Below are 13634 nucleotides of genomic sequence, written 5' to 3'. Positions count from 1 at the left end.
CTAAAAACCCTATGAAATAAAACAAAACAAAACAAAAGCAAAACAAAAAAATACCCGCAAAATTGGAGGAAGGAGAGTGAGAGAGGAAAAAAAAACAGATAGGAAGGCAGTAGATCAGTAACAGAAACTCTTTCTGATAACAACTCTTGCTCTAGGATAAGCTGGAACAACTATAAAATTAACTTACTCCAGAATTTCAAAGCATAACGATTAGTGCACTTATTAAGGCAGTGCCATGCAGGTTGCATTTTACCTCCCAAGAAAAATGATTTAGAATTAGACTAATACCTGCCCCTTTCCAGGCATGTCTGGCCAAAAAGTTAGTTTACTATGACATGTCATACTTGCATATAATGTAAGACACATTACATGTTTAACTAATATTAATCAATTTGCAGTATTTACAGACAATAAAGCTTAAGGAAAAACCATCAACAGCCAGTCTCACAAGCAGTTCAATGTCAAAATTATTCCTTTCAAAAGTACTCTTTGTGTATGCCACAATTACAGTAGTGATCCTAGTATCATTGAACATTTAATACCCAATACCCTACCGACCCCAAGCAAACTAATCTGCAAATGTGTCAAAAAAAGGTTCCAGAAACACATGCACACGACTAGATAGGTTGCTATTTTGAGACTGCACCACTGAACAAAAAGTTCCAATCTGTAAAAGCTTCCCAATTCCAAAACAGGAAAATTCTGCTACAGTAAAAAAAAAAAAAAGCAGCTTTGAACACATAGCTAGGCTCTAAGTCAGAAGAAACAAGACATCCTACCTTATCTAGAAACGTGCAAAACCACTGTTGTTATTTATTAACTGAGGGTGTCAATATGGTGTATCACAAATATTTAGAACAGCAAAGGAACACAAGCATAAAAAAAAATACAATACTAAAGACAAATTTGTCATGAACTGTCTGAAAGATTGTCTGGAGAAAAATATATATCTTATTAGGCTACAGACAGTTCACAAAGTAACTCTGAAAACTGACTGTTATATCTGCAAAACAATACATCTTTGTGTAGTAAAAGCAATACATAAAAACCCTGGAAATGCATATGCATCTTGTGAATGAAAGATTCACATAAATCTCACCTTGTCACTGTCATCAGTACAAATGTGATCTTGATGGATTGAGTGGCATTGAAACGATGTACCAATACTACCTGGAAAACAAGGAGGGAAGGGAGAAAAAAATTACTAAAATGAAAATAAGTGTGCCAATGTCTTCCTATATACATTTTTTAAGACTTTTAAACAGAATACAATTATACCTAATTCATCAATCCAAAACAAAGAAATGCAGTAAAGTACATATGCACATATACAAATAAGGAGAAACTACGCAACTCGAGATTATATACTGTGCTATAGAATATTTTCAGCACGCTGGGTAATCACACACCAGACATTCCAGCAATACATTAAGAATAAAAGAGGAAAATTCCAGGGTCAAAGTTTTAATTGTGTCTAGTTTTCTGGTAATGGAATTTCTGCCTGCTTAATGTTTCTATACAAGTTTCTTTATGCCTAGGAACAAAAGCCTTCACCCCTATGAAGACTTACCCCAGTCCTGAGACTTTTGTCCAAGGAATATATGAAAATATTTTACAAAGCTTCTTTCTGACTTATCACTTCAGAAAAAATATTATTTTGCCATAGGAGTCACTGTACTGGCTTGAACAGCAGTAGAGCATGATCGTACTGTGTATTTTTTGTAGGAAGGGAAGGCAAAGAAAAAATCACTGTAGTTTCAAGGTGAAAAGGTAAAAAACAAACCAGTTTTAAACTGTTTGAAATATGCAGTGCTCCCCTCCTACTTGATTTAGACTTATGCAAACCACAAGTGTGTCACTACAAACACTGCACGCGTTTTCTTGAAACCAGAGTCAGTTCAAGCTCAAAAGCAACCTACAAAACCCAGGAGAACAGAGGATTAAAGGCAAGGCTTGATATCTTTCTGCCCATTACCCCAGAGGCAGAACTGATATGAAATACAACCTCTTTAATTGGTCTTAAGTAGGAAAATAGGCAACAAAATATAGTTAAGTTCAGCCAAATTACAACAAATACATATAAACTTGTTTCAGGCATTTATGCATGTAGATAGTGAAAGTAATTTCCAGAGGTGAAATTCCTAAGACTTACTCCCTAATAAATTAAAACTCATAAATGTGGGCCTGGCATTACAAATCCACATTATATGCTTTACAGGTAGGCTTTTCACGAACAGTGATCGCACACACCATCACAATGCTAAGCTGACTTTGTTCTAGCTGTAACAGATACCAGCAGTAGCAACACAGCTCCAATAGCAGAGGTACAAGTCAGTAATACCACACAAGGCACCTGGGCAGCTCATCAGTTTTCATGATGCCATACCTACAATTCTAATATCCACATTACCGAGAGAAAGTCTAGCTTAGGTTTTATCTACATGTTTCAGTCAAATTCAACTGCAGACAACCAAGTGCAGTTAGCAGAAAATATGGAAACATTTTCCTTTAAATTCTTTTTTTTTTTTCCTCTCAACAGGATTCATGGCCTTTATGACATATTTGTTTCATTTCCAGTCAACTAATATCCTACAGTACAACAGCAAGATGTAAGACACAATCCCTAACTGTGAAAAGTAAAGGCATTACACACATCCTGGCTGTTTTGCACCACTGAGTTGGCTGACCTCACCAACAGCCTCACCAAAAGCTGCCTTTGGAAAAGGATTTACATCAAAGACAGCATTGATAATGCAGTTCCTTGAATGGGGACAGCAGAGGTAACAGATCTGAAGACACTGACACAGTGGACTGCCGGCTAAAGGCTCTGCTTAATGTCAGTGCAATATATAGTGTTGAGTTACAAGGTTAGGAAATCCTGTAGGACTTTTCTGATCTTAAATATATATATATACACATATATAAAATAGAAAAGCATTTTTTAATAACTGAGTTATTATGTTTTTAGAGCACTTTCTTCCTGGCAGATTGAACCACAAACCTGAAGACAAGTTAATCACCTTTCATCCACCTGCAAGGAAGAGCAGAGTCAGAATCTCAAAAATTACCTCAGCAGCTCTCTAGGCTGTGTCAAAGACTTCTAAATTTTTGTTTAACCATTAAAGGTGCCAGAGGACTGAAAGGAACAAAAGCCAATCTGCATTGCACTGACTGCAGGGAGTAGATACAAACTCAGTTAAACTACTTTCATATCCCCAAATTTACAGGGAATTTCAAACCAACTCAAGACTAGCTGCACTCCAAGGCTAGCATATCCTAGGGGTACTACAATCAAAGCTTTAATTCTGAGTGAAGAATTATCTCTGCAAAGCTGACTGAGATGGAGGAAAATGCTATCAATATTCCACGTAAGGGGCAGAATGTGGCATGCAGAGCCATAGCCCTCAGCACCTTCCCAAATGCACTTCCTTGCTACTGCGTTCAGCAGATGCAACTGTGAGGTCTAATGCCTATCATTTTCTCAAGCCTAATCCCAGCTTGAATTTCCTCTCTCCCACAATCCAAAGCAATTTCACACGCTGTGCAAGTAACAGGGCACTTTGTAACAGTCAGTTGGTTTTCTCAGATTCACAGCTTGTAATACCTAGGTGACAAAAGAGTAGCCTCAATTTATGCTGAGACACCTCCAAAACACAGCAGGTATACACATGAAACACCAGATCAGGCATTCCTTCACCATTACCAGTATCAGACAGGGTAGAGAGTAATGCCCTTCAACTGAGGCACTATATGTGTATATATATATATAACACACCTTTCTTCAAATAAAGTGAGATACCCAGCTTAGTATTATGACTTGCACTCCAGGAAAAACATCAGCTCTTTTGGAACAGGCAAGAAAGAGTGGTGCACTCCCCAGCTGCCATAGGAAAGAGATTGTTCTTCTTCTAAACCCACACATTAAACTGAACAGCAAAAAGAATCTTCAGAATTGCATGGGTTCTGTCTAACTTCTGCATCATAATAAAAGGAGAATCAGTATCAGGTTTGAAAGGCCTGCTTCATGCTTGCCAATTTAAACTGTCTGAACACACAATCCTAGTCAAAGGGAAAAAGAGGTGTGATTTCAAACCTTTTAATTCAGTAACATCAGACCTACTGGAAGTATCTCATTGCATAAATGAATGACACTGATTAATACATTCACTGACTCTCCAGCACCAGTCTCATTACGAAATCATTTGTGTATGACACCTGTACTATTAAACCTACTTTATCTAGAGTTAAGCTGTTGAGTCTTACTAACTCGCATGAATCAGACAAGTCCTGGGCTAAAGGTTTGATTTGCAGACTTCAGCATGGAAACTACTAAATGCACATAAACAAAGTCTGAATTTGATCAAGTAGTAATTAACTGCTCCCTTTAAAACATCTGTGAGTTGAATGGAGTACATGTAAATATCTCTGGTGAGATACAGCCATGGATGGCTACTTTCAAGTCTACTTGAAAAGATACAAGGAAGGGAGGTTAAATTGTCTCTGATCTAGGAGCGTCACTTTCCAACAAAATAATGCAAACCACTCCTGCAGATTATTATCATGTGCTAGTCAACAATGTTCCTCTACCTGTGGCACATTACTTAGATTTTAGATGCTTCTTCTAATTCAAGAGCCTTTCAAACTGCAATGAAGAAGTTACTTAATGGGTAAACAGAATATTTTGCTGTTACAATAGAAAAATTAGAGGGGAGTTCAATACAAAATACAGCTACTCAGGTTGGTCAAGTAAGAGCAAGGCTGCAAATTAATCATTATAATACTCTTTAACTGTTTTCCCTATGCCTGCAAATCTGACCACAAAGAAGAAACATGATACATTGCATGCTAGCTGCATACTGTGCATACTAGGACTGCCATTCTTCCCTTCTTTCTTCCACCCCTTTCTTTTATAAACTCTAGAAATTTGAAAATCCCATGGATTTGCATCCACTTAAGTTGTTGATAGAATTTATTACACTCTAGCAAGAGCAATTAATTTTCAGTTGCATGGTATGGGACATAACATTGATAATTTAAAGCAATTCCTCAGCATGAAGTATCTAAGATGCTGTGATGAAACACTGGAACACATTCTAGCCAGAAGAAGCCTAAAGTCACTAGAGAAGAAAACAAAAAAAAAAAAAAAAAAAGATAAAATACCTCCTGAACTTCCCTCCTTCTTTTCCTTCTTCTCCCTCATCAAGAAATCCATGCTCTTGTCAAACTACAACCAGCATAGGTTTGATGGTGTTTTCTGAGTTCTGGTGTCCCCTTCCACACCCCAGCCCAGTCAACATGACTGGTAAACCTGACAGCCTCTTCTCCCCACCACAATGCTCAGCCAAGGAATGCTGTCCTGAATTCCACACACCCAGTGAGAACTTACATACCCAGTAAGCATCAGGAAGATGCAGAGGAACACTCTGCAAAAAAAGCTCCCTCAGCTTTTCCTTTTTCTCCAGCTATCAGAGAAACAAACAGCATGCTTACTAACCAGCAAGAAATGGGATAAAAATGACACAACTGAGAGTTCAAAATTAAATCTGGGCCTACATTAATTGCATATAAGTTAAGTGTACCTTCTAGTCAAACTTCTGACTGAATGACACCTCTCAGACATTTCTGGAGAAAAGGAGAGAAACCTAAAGGGAAGACTTTGTATTTTAAAACCTTGAAGTCTGACATATTTTAGCAATACCAGAGCTTAAAAAAAGAACAGACAAACTTACTTTAGTAAAGCAAAAAGCCTGAAGATGAGGCAGGCCTCATCTTCATAGACAAAACTCATATACAAAGCAGAACATAAGAAAATTCTTTTTACCTGAGGTTTCTGCTGTGTTTCTACAAGACTGCATGAACACTTTTACTTCAAGGAACATCCAATTTAAATTTACAGTATAAACTGGACAGCTTACTCCAGGAACTGTCCACAAAATGGCTCTCATAGCAGCCATCTGAATATAACCCCATCTACATACTGTTTACCTTAGTGTTGAAAATGTTCTAGTATTTGAAAGTAGGTATCTGCAGTCTGAATGGTTGCGACACAAGCTGAACTGTATCTGAACTAAAAGGTCATGTTGTGTAAGTAAAAGACGTATTATAGTGAAACCTGGAGCTGAAATTCTGAACGTTAATAACAATTAGTACAGACAAACCATGCAACTTAAATACTATTTTAAAATAAATAGCTAGAATAGACAGTCCATAGATTGTGGCTGATGAACTGTAACAACTATATTTCAACATGGACTATAAAACTAACAGAAACTCCCACCAAAACCAATCTAAGACAGTGTGAAGATGACCACATGGCAACCACTTGTTACGACATGATGAACTGATGAAGAGCAAGAAGACCCCAGACCCCAACATGGCTATTTTTCCAGACTGTCGCACAAGAGATGGCCAATCGAGATGAGAACATAGCGTCAAAAGTTTAGCACACTTATAATAATGGCCCCCTCACCTCATACAACAAGTACTGTGGCCTATCTGTTGCCTTTTTCCTTCTCCACTAACCTTAGCAGCTGCATGATTTTAATGAAGCGTGAGAACAACTACACTTCAGATACTAACCCACAGAGACAACCATTTCATTTCATCCCCTCCACAGCAGTCTGGGACAAGGAAAGAGGCTACTGCTTTGGCAGCCACCCAACTTCACCTTGCAAGGTCCAAATTCTGAAAATATTTGCTTATTTTTAAGCTAAGCACATGCCTGCAAAAATATGTGAATCACTTTCATGCTGTAAAGTGTTTGAAGGTTTCAACTCATCAGCAACATGCTTCCCCATATACTCTGTAGTTTTGCAGCTCAAGTGAGGTATCAAGTACAACAAGAGAAGACTTTTCCTCAACTAACAATGCATCATTACTGAATAACCAAAGACTCAATAACCATGAAGTATTCTAAAATGTGTGTTTTCATATCTTTACAGTGCACATACAAAAGCAAGAAATGCTTTCTGTAGGCTTATTGACAGCTCTATTTGCTTTGCTCTATTCTTTTTGCTTTGGTTTATTCCTGCTTATTCAAGGAGCTGTTCAGCAAAAAATCATGTGGTGAAAAATTTACAGCATCAATAAACCTTCAGGAAATCAGCTTAATGCAGAAATACTACTACACGCATAAACACAGTACCAGTATTTTACTGGTGCTCTTAACACTCAAAATGTCAAGACACAAACTGTATCTCAAGAGACTACACAGCCAAGCATGAACAAAATGTTAGCAGGATATTGAGTCTGGTTCCTAGTAGTAAGTCACAATCAGAGAAAAAGAACTATATAAACAAGTAAGGTAAAAGCACTATTTGTGTCAAGTGAGCTATTTAGACCATTCCCGCTCTGTTACCTCTGTATCCTATCTCTGACAAACCAAATTCATAAAAATCACACTGTTTCCAGCTGTCTCAAACAAGTTTTTTGCAAGTGTCAAACATGGAAGAAGAAATCAGGACCAGGAAATAATTTAAAAACTTTGCAACCAAAAATCCTGCACCAGAAGACAGTTCAGGGTAATTCCCTGGGAATTCAGGGGATTCCCTGGGAAAATTCACTGCTGATTCAATAGGGTACAAGCTAATTTCAAAGAATCATAGAACCATGTGGATTTTAAGGAACCTTTAAATACCATCTATTCTATCTATCATTAGACCAGGTTGCTCAAAACACTGTTCAACCTCACCTTCAATACTTTCTGTGATGGAACTTCTACAACTTCTCCACAACATCCACATGAGGGCAACCAGCTCCAGTATCTCTCTACCCTCACTGCTAAAACTGTCTTCCTTCTGTCCTCCTTATATTCCTAAATCTACCCTCTTTCCATCTAAAATCATGAAGACCCCAGAACTGGATGCATTACTATAGATGGGGGTCCCAACAGAGTGCAGTAGAAGGAGCAGAATCACCTCTCTTGACCTGCTGGCCATGCTTCTCTTCAGACATCTGAGGACATGGCTGTTAGTATGTCAGCATGTTGCCTGGCATGTTAGGACATGTGAGTTGTAAATACATACCGCTGACTCATGTGGATGTTCATCCACTAGTATACCTGAAGTCTTTCTTTGCAGGGCTGCATTCAATCAATTCATCCATGCTCCATGGAAATGGGGGATTGCACTGACCCAGGGGCAAGACCTTGCAGGTGGCCTTGTTAAACTCCATGAGGTTCACATGGGTCCTCTCAATGCCATCTAGAGATGGATGGCATCCCCTTCATCAAGCCTATCAACTGCACCACTCAGCATGGTGTCATCCACAAAATTGCTGAGGTTCTGCTCAATTTATGCCATTGATTAATGTATCAAAATGTGCTTGTCCCAGTAGAGACCCCTAAGAGACACCAGTTATTACTGGTTTTCACATGGATACTGAACTGTTGACTGTAACTCTTTGGACATGGCAGCCAGTCAATGTCATACCCAACAAGCAGTACATTCATCAGATCCTTCTCCCTCCAATTCAGCAACAAGAACACTGTGTGGGACCATGTCAAAGGCTTTGCAGAAGTCCAGGGAGATATCTGTACTCTTCCCTTGTCCACTGATGCAGTCAGGACATAGAAGGCTGTGAGATTAGTCAGGCTTGATTTGCCCTCGGAGAAGAAGCCCCGCTGACTGTCTCTAGGCATCTCCTTGTCCTCTTTATGATTTGAGATAGCTAGCAGTAGGATCTGTTCTATGATCTTGCTGGGCACAGAGGTGAGGCTGACTGGTCAGTAATTTCCAGGGCCCTTCTTTTTACCCTTTTAAAAAGGGTATGTCGAAAAGAAAGCGGAAAGTGCCTGTGTGATTATTGATTTTAACATAACACGAGTCTGAACCATCTCAACTGCTCTAAGGACATACAGAAATAACACCTAATATATAAGCCAACCTTTGTGTGGAGAAGGGAACGATTTTCCAAAACTATTTCCAAAAACAATTAGTCCCACAACCAGTATGTTTCTTAGTGGGTGATCTACCTGTACACTCTGCAGATAATTCCATGCTGCTACAGACAAGATGTACAGATTCAGAAGAAATTATTCCCATGGATATGGCAGTCAGGTACTTGAACCAAGTGAACAACACAATCACCAGTTCCTTCCCCTCTAAGCAGTCATTCTCTTTTTATCTTCTCTCATGACAAAATCATTCTGAGGTGACTTTCTGAAGAACTGACATAAACTTAAGCTGCAGCTTGAAACATACGACCTCTGCAGCTAAAGCACAAAAGCATACTTCCTCTTAACTGCTGTACTAGAGGACTCTTACAATACCCACCTAACAAAGAATACTTGAGACAGAAAGCTTCGTGCTTTAAGACACAGAGATTAAAGCAATATTTTATTTTCCATTCTAATCTCCTCTACAGTAATATTCACAGCTCCTACACTGGAGTTATCTCTGATACATAACAAAAATAATTCATAGTTTATTAACAATCTAGAATGAAATTCCCTTTCTACACTGAAGTTCTGCAAGAGAAGGACACTTTTGCTAGGAAACTCTGAACAGTATCTCCAGATTGTGGTATCTGGTTGCTGTGGCTGTTTTGCTCAGTAGATAGTCACAGTTTCCTTGCTGTTCCCTGAAGGCTGTTTCATCGGAATTGCTTCTGCGCAAGGATGCTTGCACCCTTCATATGCACATTTACAGCCATTCCAGAGAGAATGGTAACATTCTTCTACAGAGGAAGAGTGAGGTGAAACTCACCACAGAAAGTAGTACCAAAGGGCCAATATATAGCAGTACCTTTTCATAAGGAGCCTCTCCTCCAAGAAGTTCAATATCTACTTAGAAAGAAAGAAACTTTTTGACCATTCTTGTAATTTTTCAAAAGAAGGCTAACAGCAGCACGGTAAGCCCAAAAGGCATCCAAACACAGTTACCATAAAGCATATGCAAACAGCTAGAAAAGGAGAGAAAACAAGTCTTTCAATAACTCAAGGCTGACTTTTGCTGAAAGTAAATCAAATGTAGAACAAAGAATAAAATTGACAAGACACAAAGCACTTTAAAAAAAAGATAAAATCTTTTAATCTTGTTCTGGAATTTAGTTTTCATCAACCACTGTGTGGGAGCTGAAGCAAGAGATGCAAATACCAAGCACAGCTACATTAAAGGCCTGGTATGGGCATAAAAGATCACACAGATATCCCCTACACTGTTCTATTTCCATCTTTATAGGAATTTGAATTACTGGTTTTTAAGAATCAGTTGTCTTGAATGTCTGAGCCTCCTGAAGTTATTTTTCAAAAGCTACCTGAAATTTCAAGCCATTTGTTTTTCTCTATTTGTAACTACATTATTAAACTGATTTTCTTGAAATTAATCTTCTCTTGAGAATTTCATTTAGTCTCTAAAATAGCAATGTCTGCTATACAAATTTTCTGGATGCGATTAATAAAGGGCTTTCTATGGCATACATTTATTTTTAACAACAAAACCCAGCCATTATTACCCCAAAAAAAAACCCAAATAGGCATAGGAGCACAATTTTAACTCTAAACTTCAGCTTGTTGCCCCCTGCCTGTTTTTTATGTTATGAGTTGTCAAATCTAGCATTAACTTCAGAAAGACTGTAGTAATTGTTTGGTTGGGGTTTTCGGTTTTTATCGGGTTTTTCTAATAAAAGCCTTAAAGCTCCCATCCAGCCTAGCCTAGAGAAGAGAATGCTTCAGTGATAAAAATATTGCTGGTACCAATTCCTGTCGTCTTTGACACAAACAGGAAAGAGCCATGAAGTCCAATGTCAGTGAAATCCCAGAAACAAAGTTTTAATGCACTTCAATTATTTATTCTTTTGTCTTTTATTTTCACTGCATATTCAATCTAACCATAAAGCAAAGAGTAATAAAGAGGCATTTCCTACTTAGGAACTGACCTTGCAAGTATCTGTTTGAAACAGAATAAATTCTTAAAGCACTGTTAAAGGCACATGATCAAGCCACCTCTAGGAAATTGTTTCAAACTAGAGAGAGTCCAAGCTCCCTCTAATGACAGTTCATTTGATAAAATGTGTAAACCTGAACACAAGCAAGACTGCTCTAAGAGACAATTCAGAGAAGTGAGAGTTAAGTAGTGCTCTGTTACTGTGTATGAGTTCCCCACATCCCTCACCTCCCTGAAGCCCATTAAATGCTTACAACTGCAACTTACACTAATAATCAGTAGGAGCAACTTGCCAAAACTAAACAAAGAAGTTAATTTATATTTGACAGGCCATGAAATAAGTCTCTCTTCCTGTCTTTCTTGGTTTTGTTCCAATTAGTAAGCATTTGTCCCAGCATTGTTTCAAAGAAAAACATGTTAACAGTGAACATTTTATGTCTTTTTCTCATACATGCAGAGTATAAGGCCATCAGCAGGCAGAGACACCACACCCACTTCTCAAAAAAATCATAAAAAACGTTTAGTAATATTTCTGTCCCCTGAACAAACCAAGCTATGATGATAACACAGAAGTTACTTTGGAGTAAAAGAACAAAAGGTTGACAGAACGCCTCTTTTAACCCAGTGCTGCTTGTAGTATATTATAATAGAGATTTCAATTCCACAGTATCAGTTTTCCTCCCTTTTGGGATATATCCTGTCTCAAGCTGACAAGGCTTTTACAAACAGAGAAACATTTCAAGGAACCTCAATGTGGTTTATCACAAGCAGAAGTATCATTGTCATTAATGAGACAAAGCTTCTGAGAAGTAAGAAGAAAATTTAATATCTATGTACCATCAAATGCTGAATATTTCTCTGAAAAAGCAGGTTCTAAGTTTTTGGAGTAACATTCAGTAAGTAAAATTAAGCTTTACCAAATAACAATTCTGTGCTAATTCTGTCATGGGGAATTTTTTACAACTCCTTTTTTTGTACTCTGGCTTTTAAAACCAAGATGCACCACCACATACTTTGTCTGATCCTGGTATTCCTTTCCCAAGGTGCCTAGGCATCTCCACAGCTCCCAGTCCCTGTCCTCACCTATATCCCACTCGCCCATGTCCACCCTCTCTGCTCATTTTCAAAACCTTTTTCTTCTACACAATCTATCCTGAGGAAGGATATCAACTGGTATATAATCCCCAGTTTTAATTCTGTGAGAGACAGTTATTACAGGCATAACTCACAGGTAAAAAACTACAAGTAATTCTGTCAGCAATCAGGTACACAGAAAGCATCAGGTTTCTTGCTTTCAGTTTCCAGCTTTTCAGAATTTTTTGGATGATTTTGAGTTTTAAAAGTTCTTTAATTTAAAAGGACATCCATAAGGAGAGTAAATCAGAACACTGGCAACAGGAGACCAAGTCTGTGCCAAGTTTCAAATCTGAGAAGCATATTAGGTAACTGGAAATTTTTTAATGAAGAAGTACTCTGAGAAACTTATATTTAAAACCTTTGCTCCCTGCCACTACAAGTCTTGGCAGTAAATCTCTGTTCGTCTTTTAAATCTCCTTTTGAAAGGTCACAGTAAGGTCTTCCCAAAGACCTCTCTCCTCCAGACTGAACAACCTCCACTCCTCAAAGGAGAGGTGCTTCAGCCCTCTGACCATTTTTGTGGCCCTCCTTTGGAGCTGTTTCAACAGGTCCATGCCTTTTGTGTACTGAGGTCCCCAGAACGGGTGCAGTATTCCCACTGGGGTCTCATAAGAGCAGATAAGAGGGGCAAAATCACTTCTAGGATAGAGTTAACTTTCTGAGCCAAAATGCATTTCTCTTTGTCGTGAACCCTGGAGACTGCAGAATATATCTTCTAAAGTCCTCCCAAATTTAACATAGGAAAAATACTTTAGTTTCTCCAGCAATACCAGCAGACAAAAAAACTCCTCTGAAAATAACCATATGCCCTGGGATAGAGGTGAAAACCTTCTTGAGTTAAATATGCTTTTCACTGTAAGAAGAACACCCACAATGCCCTATTGAGTATTGCAATTAGGGCAACTCTTCAGTATGGTTGGATCAGTCATTATTTTTGCACAATGTTGCCTTTTCTCTTTTAAAAACAGAGAAAGTGGTCTATCCATATTCCACAGGCTACCAGGTCTTAGCAAGATCATTAAAGTTAACAGAAGCACTCTTCTGGTACATATTCAACACTCAGATTAGAAACCTGTCAGCCATGGAATGAGTTAAGTTTGTTTAACTTTAAATGGGAGCAAATGCTTACATTAATTTCACCTTTGTAAGACATTAATAGCTCCAGTAAAGAAGCTCTGGAAGCTTTGATAATTCAGAACAAATGGATAATCCTGTCTGGTCAATAGCAATTCTGTCTGGAGAGAGCACAGAAGATAGCACTGTATTTCTCCTTCTTTTGGCACAGCCTATTAGCTCACAACAAACAATAGTTCTGGGATCCTGGATCGGCAAGTTGCATGTAGATGGTGTTGACAAGTGAAGAGTGACAGATCCATCCCCCATAAATCTGCCCAACTATTCTCAGTCATCCACTTTTCATAACTAATTTAAACTCCACTCAGTTTTTCACTTCTGATAATCCTTGCATTTTCCAAAACTCATCTAAGGTTCTCAACAGAAAATATTTTTTTTCTTGGAAAGAGCACATTAACAAAATTAGCTCCAACTAACATGCTATTCTGAAATCACTGCAGGTAGTATCCACCAGAAAGGTAATTTACCTTTCTGTCAAGT

General features: G+C 38.2%; 1 protein-coding gene across 1 annotated transcript in view; it reads right to left on the bottom strand.

Moving 5' to 3' along the window:
• RNF38 (ring finger protein 38) overlaps window positions 1-13634 on the bottom strand; it is a 107685-nt gene that overhangs the window by 51137 nt on the left and 42914 nt on the right. The window contains exon 2 of the mRNA XM_014260979.2: window positions 1100-1170. Within this exon, the coding sequence (XP_014116454.2) occupies window positions 1100-1170 (71 nt within the window). The remainder of the gene's footprint in view (window positions 1-1099; window positions 1171-13634) is intronic.

Source organism: Pseudopodoces humilis, chromosome 4 (assembly GCF_049639895.1).
Source record: "Pseudopodoces humilis isolate 2021_Gansu_Grassland_sample_001 chromosome 4, ASM4963989v1, whole genome shotgun sequence".
NCBI lineage: Eukaryota > Metazoa > Chordata > Aves > Passeriformes > Paridae > Pseudopodoces > Pseudopodoces humilis.
The sequence above is the reverse complement of the archived record's forward strand: the minus strand, read 5'-3'. Positions and strand labels throughout refer to the sequence as shown.